Source organism: Oncorhynchus nerka, linkage group LG16, assembly GCF_034236695.1.
Source record: "Oncorhynchus nerka isolate Pitt River linkage group LG16, Oner_Uvic_2.0, whole genome shotgun sequence".
NCBI classification, from domain to species: domain Eukaryota; kingdom Metazoa; phylum Chordata; class Actinopteri; order Salmoniformes; family Salmonidae; genus Oncorhynchus; species Oncorhynchus nerka.
Window position 1 is genome coordinate 9,457,244 of NC_088411.1, and position 13,246 is coordinate 9,470,489.

The 13,246-nt window shown below is 44.5% G+C and overlaps 1 protein-coding gene across 1 annotated transcript in view; it reads left to right on the forward strand.

Moving 5' to 3' along the window:
* Positions 1–13,246, forward strand: part of LOC115143996 (ras-related protein Rab-26-like) — a 99,179-nt gene that overhangs the window by 51,388 nt on the left and 34,545 nt on the right. Inside the window, exon 5 of the mRNA XM_029684554.2 lies at positions 6,549–6,601. Within this exon, the coding sequence (XP_029540414.2) occupies positions 6,549–6,601 (53 nt within the window). The remainder of the gene's footprint in view (positions 1–6,548; positions 6,602–13,246) is intronic.

Consider the following 13,246-nt stretch of genomic DNA (forward strand, 5'->3'; position numbering starts at 1 on the left):
ATATAGGGACAGACACTTCAAAATGTTATTCCTTATGATTTATTTGGGAGACTGTTTGCTGTTTTTACCATTCATGAGTGTGTTATTCAATTTGTTTCTATGGGCTATAGAAGTAAAGGCCAAATTCAATATTTGATCAAATCATTTTAAAATATATATTTTGATATCTAAAGGGGTCCTAAAATTCAAAATCAAATAGCTAAATGATTCATAGTATGACCATCTTAAAACAATTCCATATGTTAGCTTAGTAGAAGCCCCTTCCCCCCAACTGCTTAGACTTTTAGAGGTTAACCAGGATGTTCAGGTCGCTGGGTGAAGGAGCGAGGCTTTACTCAATTGGAAATATGTGGAGGATGTTTTCTCACATATCTCAACCCTGTAGCAGAGTATCCTCATCTACTACCCTTCCTCTCACTTTCTTCATGACCTTTGTTTATTTCCTCCCCCTTCTGTCTCTCTTTTTCACTCTGTTTCTCGCTCTTTTTTTTCTCTCTCTCACTGTCTTTCTTACATTCTCTCTCACTTTCTCTCTCTCCAATTGAGAATTGTTGTCACTAGCCTACAAACAATACCTCATAATATCAACATGGAATTATGTTTGAAAAGCTGAAATGTCTTGAGTCAATAAGTATTCAACCCCTTTGTAAAGTCAAGCCTAAATAACTTCAGGAGTAAAAATGTGCAATAATAGTGTTTAACAAAAATGTGGCAAAGCAATTCACTTTTTGTCCTGAATACAAAGTGTTATGTTTGGGGCAAATCCAATACAACACATTACTGAGTACCGCTCTCCATATTTTCAAGCATGGTGTTGGCTGCAACATGTTATGGGTATGCTTGTAATTGTTAAGGACTTTTGAGTTTTTCAGAATAAAACAATTTACGGAATGGAGCTAAGCACAGGCAAAATTCTAGAGGAAAACCTGGTTTGTCTGCTTTCCACCAGACACTGTGACATAAAATTACCGTTCAGATGGACAATAACCTAAAACACAAGTACAAATATACACTGGAGTTGCTTACCGAGAAGACAGTGAATAATCCTGAGTGACCAAGTTAGATTTTCCAGTAGATTCAAGTCGAAAATGTATGTCAAGACCTGAAAATAGTTGTCTAGCAATGATCAACAACCAATTCGACAGAGCTTGAAGAATTTAGAAAATAATAAATGCGAAAATGTTGAACAATCCAAGTGTGGAAAGCTCAGAGACTTATCCAGAAAGACTCACAGCTGTAATTGCTTCCAAAGGTACTTCTATAATGTATTGACTCGGGGGTTGAATACTAGATGGGTGAGAAAGATCATCTATTAAATCCATTTTTAATTCAGGCTGTAACACAACAAACATTTTGTGGAATAAGTCAGCGGTGTGAATACTTCCTGAAGGTACTGTACATATTGAAGTGATGGGATATCCCATGTATTTTAAGGTGCACATTTCTAATGCACATTATACTTTCTATGTCATTTCTTAGTCTGATTTGATTAACAATCCAAAAGAACTGGTAACTGGTAACAGTTATCACAATGTTTCCATTGTGAAATGATGATGACGAGGATTAACTGTTGATATACTGTACATGTGGGTGGTTGTGACTTAGCACTTTTCAGATATAGATCCAGACAGACAGACAGACAGACAGACAGACAGACAGACAGACAGACAGACAGACAGACAGACAGACAGACAGACAGAAGGCAGCATTCTCTGCCTGTTTCACTGTCTGTTTTCTGGATCCTGGCATCCATTCACACACCCTTTATCACTGTCACCTAGCCCTAGTCCCCCCTTAAGCAACAGAGAAATGGGCAAACAGCTGTCACTGTCAAGTGCATAGCATCCGTCTATTCTCAATGGCTAGCAGCTGACAGGTGTTTTACACTGGGTTGATGCATTGGGCTACATGATGTTTGTCTGATGTTTTTTTCCTTTGACGTTTTAATGGTTATACGGTGTTGTATGTGGGTATTTTAGATTAGCTGTGTGTGTTGTACAAATGATAACAATTTGAAAACCACCTGCCATTGTTGGCCATTTCCTTAATGCATCTTGAGTCACTCCCTTAGAAAAATGACCATAATTTAAATCTCTCTCTCTCTCTCTCTCTCTCTCTCTCTCTCTCTCTCTCTCTCTCTCTCTCTCTCTCTCTCTCTCCAGTCAGTCCATGTTTCTAGCCGTATGTTCATGTTGTGCTTGGTTTCCCTTGCCTGATGCCGAATTCTCGTCAGTCTTGCTACTCTGTCCTGGATTCCCTTCCAGACCTGCTTACACTGTCCCCACACCTCTCACTCCAGCCTCCGTACCTGGTTTCCAGCAACCCGCCCGAGCTTAACCTGGCTCAATCTTCCCCTGTGTTTCAAAAATTACCTTGGTTACCTCATCTCATCTCACCACTTAAGAGTACATTTTGTCACTCTAATTGTTTATATTCTGCCCTTCCCCCTGCCTTGTCTGTGCCCCAGTCCATTCCAGAACCCCCGGGCCTGTCATCAGTTCCTCCAGTGTGTCACAATCTAATTCCTGTGTTCAGCAAGCACCACACCCTGTCTCTGCCGCCTTATCGGCCGTACGACTGCGCTATTCACCTCCAACCTGGAGCTCTCCTCCCCTGTAGCCAGTTGTATAACCTCTCTGGCCCCAAGCAAGAGGCTATGGAGGGGTACATCTAGGATTCCAAGGTTGCAGGAAATGTCAGGCCTTCTTTCTCTCTGGTAGGGGCTGGGTTTTTTTTTGTCACTGAGGCCGTGCATAGATTTATGTGGACTGAATAGTATCACTGTTAGGACTATTTGGAGTATTTGGTCATGCAGTTTGGTCTCACTAACGCCCCTGTTGTTTTCCAGAGCCTGGTTAATGACATTCTTAGGGATGTGATAGGATGCTTCGTTTTTGTCTACGTGGATGACCATTTTTTCTAAGGACCCTGAGGCTCACCAGCAACACGTTTGCCAATGGCTGTTGGAGAATAAGCTTTTTGGTATGGCAGAGAAATGTGAGTTTCATGTTTCCTCTGTGTCCTTCCTGGGATACATAATTGCACAAGGACAGTTACGGATGGACCCTTCCAAGGTCAGGGCAGTCAGTGGCCTGTGCCCTCGAATCTGAAGCAGCTACTGCATTTCCTGGGGTTTGCCAGGTTTTACACACTTTTCATCCGTGACTACAGCTGTTTGGCAGCCCCTCTCACCACCACCTCCACTCCGTTCCACTGGTCCCGATGCAGAGGCAGCGTTCCGGGAACTCAAGCACCACTTCACTTCCGTTCTGATCCTCACCCAGCCAGACCCAGAACTCCAGTTTTGTCGTTGAGGTGGACGCCTCTGACACCGGGGTAGGTGCTGTTCTGTCTCAACGTTCCTCCTCTGATCAGAAGCACCACCCATGTGCTTTCTTGTTCCACAAGCTCTCACCTGCAGAAATGAATTTCGACATAGGTAGGTGGGAACTTCTGGCTGTGAAGCTGACTCTTGAGGAGTGGCGTCACTGGTTGGAGGGCTCGGTTCTCTCCTTCATTGTGTGGACGGACCACAGAAACCTGTCCTACATCCAGACCGCCAAACGTCTGAACTCCCGGTAGGCCAGGTGGGCATTGTTCTTTGGAAGATTCAACTTCCCACTCACCTATCGCCCCGGATCTAAGAATACCAAGCCTGACGCCCACTCCCGTCAGTTCGCCGCAGACAACACAGGTTCCGAGCCAGAAACCATTATGCCATCCACCTGCATCGTTACCGCTGTCTCCTGGGAGATCAAGTCCCGTATTCACCAGGCTCAGTAGAACCAGCCTGACCTAGGTAATGGTCCTAGAAAGGCTCTGTTTGTTCCAGATTCAGTTCGCTCTGAAGTTCTTCAGTAGGCCCATTCTACTCACCTCACCTGTCACCGTGGCATCTCCTTCATGCGTCAGCGCTTTTGGTGGCCCACCATGGAGAGAGACATCCTAGAGTTCGTCTCAGCCTGGTCTGTGCCCGGAAAAAAACCTCCACCAAACCCACTTCTGGTTTGCTTCGCCCTCTTCTCATACCCAGTCGCCCCTGGTCACACATAGCTCTGGACTTTGTCATTGGCCTTCCCCCATCCAACGGTAACTCAGTCATCCTCACCATTATCGACAGATTGTCCAAAGCGGCTCACTTCATTCCCCTCTCCAAGCTTCCATCCTCCAGGGAGACTGCGGACCTGCTGGTATCCCATGTGTTTCGGCCGCATGGCATTCTCACTGACATCGTTTCAGACAGGGGACTCCAATTTACATCCCAAGTATGGAGATCCTTCTGTTCACCACTTGGTATTAAAGTTAGTCTTTCATCTGGATATCACCCCCAGACCAACGGCCAGACCGAACGGGCCAACCCGGAGCTGGAGACTGCCCTACGCTGTGTGACTTCGGCTAACCCTTCCTCCTGAAGTGCTCAGCTACCCTGGGTGGAATATGCCCACAACACCCTCATCAACGCCTGTCCAGATATGTCAGCCTTTGAGTGTGCTCTGGGCTACCAACCCCAATTGTTCCCTTCCCAGGAGGTCGAGGTTGTAGTGCCCTCAGTCCATGACCACATGCACCATTGTCATTGCACCTGGAGGAGGGCCCGGGCTGTCCTTCACCAGGAAACACTCCAGGCCAAAGGGTATGGCTCTCGTCGAAGGACTTGCCCTTGAAAGTGGCTTCCAGGAAACTTGCCCCCTGATTCATTGGTCCCTTTGAGATTGATTGTGTCATTAACCTCTCTGTTGTGCACCTGAAACTCTCTTATTAAGATCCACCCAACCTTCCATGTGTCCATGATTTTAAACCTGTCTGCTCTAGTCCCCTGTCTCCTCCTGCAGCAACTCCTCCATCCCCTCGGCTCGTCAATGACCATCCTGCCTATACCGTCCAGTGGCTTTTGGATATGGGGGGGCTACTGTCACATCTGCTCCTGCCATGCTCTCTAGTATTCATCCGGTGTTGACTTGAACTTCCGCCACTCCCCCAGTGCTCGCTCCCTCTCCCTGTGTGTGTGGGCGGAGACAGGTGTGCTGGAGTCAGAGCAGATCCCCACCAGCTGCAACCTGTTCCATAATCAAGACCTCTACAAATACTCAGTCCTGCCACTTCCACACTGCCAGATCATAATCTCTGCTCAGTCAGTCTTCTAGCCATTCTTGTTCATGTTGTGCCTGTTTTCCCTTGCCTGACGCTGTTTTCCTCTCCGCTACAGTTCTGCCCGCTCTGACTCTGGTCCCTGTCTCCAGTCCGACTTCTCGTCAGTCCTGCTACTCTGTCCTGGATTCTACACTCTCTTCGTTTCCCCTCCGAACCTGCTTACCCTGTCTCCACACCTCTCGCTCCAGCCTCCGCACCTGGTTTCCAGCAACCCGCTCGGGCTTCACCTGGCCTGCACTCAAACCCCCCGTGTTTCAATAAATACCTTGGTTATCTCGTCTGAGTCTGCTCTTGGGCTCTTGGGCTCTTGGGTTCCGCTTCTTGCGACACAAAGACAAATAGTTTTGCATTGTTTATTTTATTCAGCCCTCCATTAGAGGTGTCCTTCTTCTCAGACAAATTAGGGATGTTTTGAATAAAATACAAATGAAGAATAAACACAAATGAAGTGAGTGATAGTTTACCTCAGTCGCCACTGGGACCTCCATCTCTACAGTACCTCTCACTGTTACAGAAGAGGTCAGAGAGGGTGAAGGAGAGGAGAGGAAAGGAGGTGTGTTTTTTCTCCTCTCACTCGTCTGTTAGAGGCCGATAAAGACGGCTGCATTCAGACCTGTTCTGTTCAAGGCTGTATACACCAGTAGACAGAACATATCTCTCTCTCTTTCTCTCCTCTCTCTCCTGTGTAAATAATCCTTGCAGTGTTATCAGTGAGAGAGAGAGAGAGCAGGCTACAGCTCCATTCTACCCAGCCATGCAGTAATTACAGCATATTATACACCCTTTCAGAGAACCCCCCCCCCCCCAAAAAAAGTGTGAAATGACAAAGGGAAGTGCGGAGCGTGAGGTTGGAGAGGGGTTTGGATCAAAAAGCTCAGTCCCTGTGGAGTGATTTCCCGTACACCCTTATGTGAGGTATACTTTCTGGCACCAAATGTTATGTACAGGCTGTCATGTCACTGTTACATGAGCTAAGAGGACAATATTATTTTTCTAAATTTGTACGTACTGTATTGACTTCAAAAAGGTGGAAATGTCATGATTGTTATGTATTGATGAATATTGTTATATCACTGTGGTACCTGCCATCTGGGCTGTGAATATAGCAAGCTCACTGTGGTCTAAGCATGATCATTCTGTCTCGGCTGATTATGTGATTATATTCATAATTTCCAACCTCAGTTGGAAGTTCTACACTATTCTATTGCCTGTTTTCATTTCATGACATCACACCAGATATTAAAGGTCAATTTAAAAGTTTTTAAAGTCCACAAATACATGTTTCCATTAGAGTTTTTTTTCTCTTTACTTTCTATTGAGTCTTATCATAGTGATCCTAGTGGAAGCCATCCATAGATAGCCTGTTGATATGCTCTATGTCTGTGTCCTCTCCACAGCTCTCCTCTTGCTCTACGACGTCACTAACAAGGCCTCCTTTGACAACATCAAGGTAAGACTCAGTCCTGTGTCAGTCCTGTCTGCGGGGCTCATCAACTTTTAACACTATATAAAGGCTTTTCTTTTCTTCATCTTTCCATCTCCTTCCCCCCACCTCCATATATCTGGCATAGTCTAACCAGTGTCATCCTGCCATTCTCTTCACTTCCTTCATTTCTCTTTCATTGACATCTATGTCTACTTTCTCCCTCCGTTTCTCCATTACTGTCTAACCTACTCCATCCCTTCCCCCTCCCTCCATTTCTGCCTCATCTAACCACCACACGGTGTCTTTCTCCCTCTATTTCTTTCCATTTGTTTGATTTGAGGTGACTTGATAAGCTGTTACAGTTAGTTGTGTAGTATTACATTATAATAGCTCTGTCTTGTTTTGTAATATACCATTTTGAAATAGAGCTCATGGTGAGGTCAGAGATGGTTCTGATGATTATAATGGTGATGATGGTGGGAGTGTGTAGGTGTAAATCCCAGGTAGTTATTTTCCAAAGTGGTGAAACAGATCAGCTGTGCCACAAAATGGTGCCATCCCTCGGATTTTACAGGCTGCTCTCCAACGAGACTGTGAATTTGAGGTAATTTCGACTCCATTTGATGTAAACCTCATCTTTTCACCCCTCCAGTCTTCTCCACAGACTTATTACAGTCTTTTGATTAACATTAAAGGACAATAAGTCTTGGCGACAGGGGGTTTAAACATGGGCTATTTAAATGGCATGTAGTCATCAAAGAGAGAGGCTATGTTGTGTAGCTGCAGACCCGCCTGTTCCCACTGCTGTAACTGCAGCTGGTTCTCCTATCATTAATACATGGTAGAACAGGAGGTAGAGGTCCCTAGGAAAGCAGAGACAGCGTGGATCCTCTCACTTACTTTCCCTTATTTTGATCAACAGCACAGTTGCTCTTACTCACGGGGACAGTTAGAAAATGACTGGGGGGGGCAAAATAGGGGAGGGTTGTGTGGAGTTTTATTGGGCACAGGGGAGCGTAGTGCATTGTTCCCTGGTTTACATTAGCTATTTTGCAGGGTTTCCTATATATACTGGACAAAAATATAAATGCAAAGTGTAAAGTGTACCATTTTCTATGTGCCTCCCATATCAAGGGGTTTTGATACTTTCTATAAACACTAGACTATGTACCCACATGGGTTGCCGCCGTCGGCTCCGGGCTCATATTCGTCACACTTGCACCTTTGATATTCCCTCTCCAAAGACCATGAAACAACATGTTTCGTTGCCCATGATGAGGCTTTTTATCAGCTATTGACCTCACAATAAGCCAGATTCGAGTAATTTCCATGATGGCTTTGTGGTGCTGAAATGGGATGTGTCAGCCGCGGCACAATCAATTGGGAGGTGGACAGCGCATGGTGTTGAAATTAGGCTAATTCGAGTAATTCATTTCAACAGTCTTCATTTTAATTTATAACGAAATAAGAGCAAGAAGGCTTTGTGTTGTAGCATATCGCTTCCTATCACCTCCTTCCAAAGACGGCGCCGACAGACATGGAACTCTGCTTCTAGCTCCTAAGCAACTTTGCAGTATTTCTTTGTGTCTGTGTTATATCTAACATTATTAGCCCACAATGTAAAACAATTTGGAATACTAGTCACTTTAATGTTTACATGCTGTTTTACTCATCTCATATGGCCAGTACCAGTCAAACACCTACTAATTCAAGGGCTTTTCTTTACTATTTTCTACATTGTAGAATAATAGTGAAGACATCAATACTAAGAAATAACATATATGGAATCATGTAGTAACCAAAAAAGTGTTAAACAAATATTTTAGATTCTTCAAAGTAGCCACCCTTTGCTCTGATGACAGCTTTGCACACTCTTGGCAATCTCTCAACCAGCTTCACCTGGAATGCTTTTCCAACAGTCTTGAAGGAGTTCCCACATATGCTGAGCACTTGTTGGCTGCTTTTCCTTCACTCTGCGGTGAAACTCATTCCAAACCATCTCAATTGGCTTGAGTTCGGCTGATTGTGGAGGCCAAGTCATCTGATTCCGCATTCCATCACTCTCCTTCTTGGTCAAATAGCCCTTACACAGCCTGGAGGTGTGTTGGGTTATTGTCCTGTTGAAAAACAAATTGATAGTCCGCAAACCAGATGGGATGGCGTATCGCTGCAGAATGCTGTGGTAGCCATGCTGGTTAAGTGTGCTGACAGTGTCACCAGTGTCACCAGCAAAGTGCCACCACACCGTAACACCTCTTCCTCCTTGTTTCACGGTAGGATCCACACTTGCAGAGATCATCCATTCACCTACTCTGCGTCTCACAAAGACGCGGCGGTTGGAACCAAAAATCAAAAATTTGGAATCATCAGACCAAAAGACAGAAACCACCGGTCTAATGTCCATTGCTCGTGTTTCTTGGCCCAAGCAAGTCTCTTCTTATTATTGGTGTCCTTTAGTAGTGGTTTCTTTGCAGCAATTCGAACATGAAAACCTGATTCACGCAGTCTCCTCTGAACAGTTGATGTTGAGATGTCTCTGTTATTTGAACTACATTGTAGGGTGGCTACTTTGAATAATCTAAAATATATTTTGATTTGTTTAACACTTTTTTGTTTACTACTGGATTCCATATGTGTTATTTCATAGTTTCGATGCCTTCACTATTAGTCAAAAATAAAGAAAAACCCTTGAATGAGTAGGTGTGTCCAAACTTTTGACTGGTACTGTATATATATATATTTCATCTTTTCACTGTAAACTCCCCTCTTTCTCATTCATATACTGTATCTCAGTACAATATTTATGTTTATTACCTATGTGTTCGTGCAGATCACAGTATGATAAATCAACTATTCCCATTTGAGTTTGATGGACCCCTGCCTGCATAATGCACGCATGACAGCCCGTCTACATCCACAACATAGAGTTTCACCCTCATACTGGAGCATAGTACATGACAGCATTATCATTTTAAACAGGTGCTGTTTAGCTCTTCAGAGGCAGGTGCATTGAGGGAAACAACGGGTGGGAGCAGGGGCGGACTAATTGATTTTAGGGCCCCAAGCAGATGCCAGTCTTGTGTATGTATGTACTTGTGTATGGCCAAGTGTGTGGGAGTAAGAGAGGAATGAGTAGACATCCCATTGTGTCACATGCAAGGTGAAAACATTTCTGAGAGCACCACCGAATGCACTTAGTGAGGAACAAACCATGTAGTTTATCACATTATAATTCTATTGCTAAAATTACCTTACATCTGTAGGGGAACTATGACCAGGGTGATCACCGACCTGTTTTGAAGTCAACCTGGACTATTCAAATTAGTTTTCGCTTTGGACTTTAAACATTTTGTTCATCATGATTGTGTATTATGAATACAATTGAACTAAAACTATAAACTATTGGGGCTATATTTGAACAAACCTAATGCAATGGTAAATATAGGTTTGGGGTTGTGTCAGAAATATTTGTGCTATTTTCAAAACTGGAAATATGGGCGCAGTGTCACGCCATGGCCATAGAGGCTTTTTATTCTCTATTTTGGTTAGGCCAGGGTGTGACTAGGGTGGGCATTCTATGTCCTTTTTTCTATGTTTTGTATTTCTATGTCTTGGCCTGGTATGGTTTTCAATCAGGGACAGCTGTCTATCGTTGTCTCTGATTGAGAACCATACTTAGGTACCCTTTTCCCCCACCTGTTTTGTGGGAAGTTAAGTTGACTTTGTTCAGGGCACATAGCCCAAAGCTTCACGGTTTGGTTTTGTTCTTTGTTTTGTCAGCATAATTTTTAATAAAGAGAAAATGTACGCTTACCATGCTGCACCTTGGTCCAGTCCTTCAGCCAGCCGTGACACACAGTAGCTGGCGATGGCGCGAAAGGTCTGGGTTGTAGGTGTGTTGAGGCTTGACCACTGACTGGCCAATTAGAACGTGCTCCATGGCTAAATATGTGGTTGCTTCAAGTCGCGCATTTATAGTCTTTTATGTATTGTGTTGTCATCACCTCCAATTCGAATGTTAGTCCGGACTGGGACCCTCGTTGCAGGCCCCGGACTGTGGATCGTCGCTGGAGACTCCGGACTTTAGGCCGTCGTTGGAGGCTCCGGACTGGAGAACGTCGCTGGAGGCTCCGGACTGGAGACCGTCGCTGGAGGTTCCCGGACTGGAGACCGTCGCTGGAGGTTCCAGACTGGAGACCGTCGCTGGAGGCTTCGTGCCATGACTCCTCACTGGAGGCTTCGTGCCATGGATCATCACTGGAGGCTTCGTGCCATGGATCATCACTGGAGGCTTCGTGCCATGGATCATCACTGGAGTGGAGAGACACACAGGAGGCCTGGCTCTGGCTCTGAGCAGGCACAGGACTCACCAGGCTGGGGAGACATACAGGAGGCTTAGTTCTGGGCGCAGGCACAGGACTCACCAGGCTGGAGAGACATACAGGAGGCTTTGTCCTTGGTGGCGCACTGGAGGTCCAGACACTCTTAGAATCTATGCCAAGGTGCTTTCAAGCTATTCAAGTCCAAATGAAATTGTATTTGTCACATGCGCCGAATACAATGGGTGTAGACTTAATTAACCATGAAATGCTTGCTTAATAAAAAGAAAAATAGGAATAAAATACAGAAGAGGGGATTTATACAGTGCATTCGGAAATTATTCAGACCCCTTAACTTTTTCTACATTTTGTTACGTTACAGCCTTATTCTAAAATGTATTAAATAGTTTTTTCCCCTCATCAATCTACACACAATACCCCATAATGACAAAGCAAAAACAGTTTAAAAAAAAAAGTTTGCGAATGTATTTAAAATGTAAACTGAAATATCACATTTACATAAGTATTCAGACCCTTTACACAGTACTTTGTACTTTTTTATTTATTTTTATTTTTTTATTTCACCTTTATTTAACCAGGTAAGCAAGTTGAGAACAAGTTCTCATTTACAATTGCGACCTGGCCAAGATAAAGCAAAGCAGTTCGACACATACAACGACACAGAGTTACACATGGAGTAAAACAAACATACAGTCAATAATACAGTAAAAAAAAAACAAGTCTATATACAATGTGAGCAAATTAGGTGAGAAGGGAGGTAAAGGCAAAAAAGGCCATGGTGGCAAAGTAAATACAATATAGCAAGTAAAACACTGGAATGGTAGTTTTGCAATGGAAGAATGTGCAAAGTAGAAATAAAAATAATGGGGTGCAAAGGAGCAAAATAAATAAATAAATTAAATACAGTTGGGAAAGAGGTAGTTGTTTGGGCTAAATTATAGGTGGGCTATGTACAGGTGCAGTAATCTGTAAGATGCTCTGACAGTTGGTGCTTAAAGCTAGTGAGGAGATAAGTGTTTCCAATTTAAGAGATTTTTGTAGTTCGTTCCAGTCATTGGCAGCAGAGAACTGGAAGGAGGCGGCCAAAGAAAGAATTGGTTTTGGGGTGACTAGAGATATACCTGCTGGAGCGTGTGCTACAGGTGGGAGATGCTATGGTGACCAGCGAGCTGAGATAAGGGGGACTTTACCTAGCAGGGTCTTGTAGATGACATGGAGCCAGTGGGTTTGGCGACGAGTATGAAGCGAGGGCCAGCCAACGAGAGCGTACAGGTCGCAATGGTGGGTAGTATATGGGGCTTTGGTGACAAAACGGATAGCACTGTGATAGACTGCATCCAATTTGTTGAGTAGGGTATTGGAGGCTATTTTGTAAATGACATCGCCAAAGTCGAGGATTGGTAGGATGGTCAATTTTACAAGGGTATGTTTGGCAGCATGAGTGAAGGATGCTTTGTTGCGAAATAGGAAGCCAATTCTAGATTTAACTTTGGATTGGAGATGTTTGATATGGGTCTGGAAGGAGAGTTTACAGTCTAACCAGACACCTAAGTATTTGTAGTTGTCCACGTATTCTAAGTCAGAGCCGTCCAGAGTAGTGATGTTGGACAGGCGGGTAGGTGCAGGTAGCGATCGGTTGAAGAGCATGCATTTAGTTTTACTTGTATTTAAGAGCAATTGGAGGCCACGGAAGGAGAGTTGTATGGCATTGAAGCTTGCCTGGAGGGTTGTTAACACAGTGTCCAAAGAAGGGCCGGAAGTATACAGAATGGTGTCGTCTGCGTAGAGGTGGATCAGAGACTCACCAGCAGCAAGAGCGACCTCATTGATGTATACAGAGAAGAGAGTCGGTCCAAGAATTGAACCCTGTGGCACCCCCATAGAGACTGCCAGAGGTCCGGACAGCAGACCCTCCAATTTGACACACTGAACTCTATCAGAGAAGTAGTTGGTGAACCAGGCGAGGCAATCATTTGAGAAACCAAGGATGTCGAGTCTGCCGATGAGGATGCGGTGGTTGACAGAGTCGAAAGCCTTGGCCAGATCAATGAATACGGCTGCACAGTAATGTTTCTTATCGATGGCGGTTAAGATATCGTTTAGGACCTTGAGCGTGGCTGAGGTGCACCCATGACCAGCTCTGAAACCAGATTGCATAGCAGAGAAGGTATGGTGAGATTCGAAATGGTCGGTAATCTGTTTGTTGACTTGGCTTTCGAAGACCTTAGAAAGGCATGGTAGGATAGATATAGGTCTGTAGCAGTTTGGGTCAAGAGTGTCCCCCCCTTTGAAGAGGGGGATGACCGCAGCTGCTTTCCAATCTTTGGGA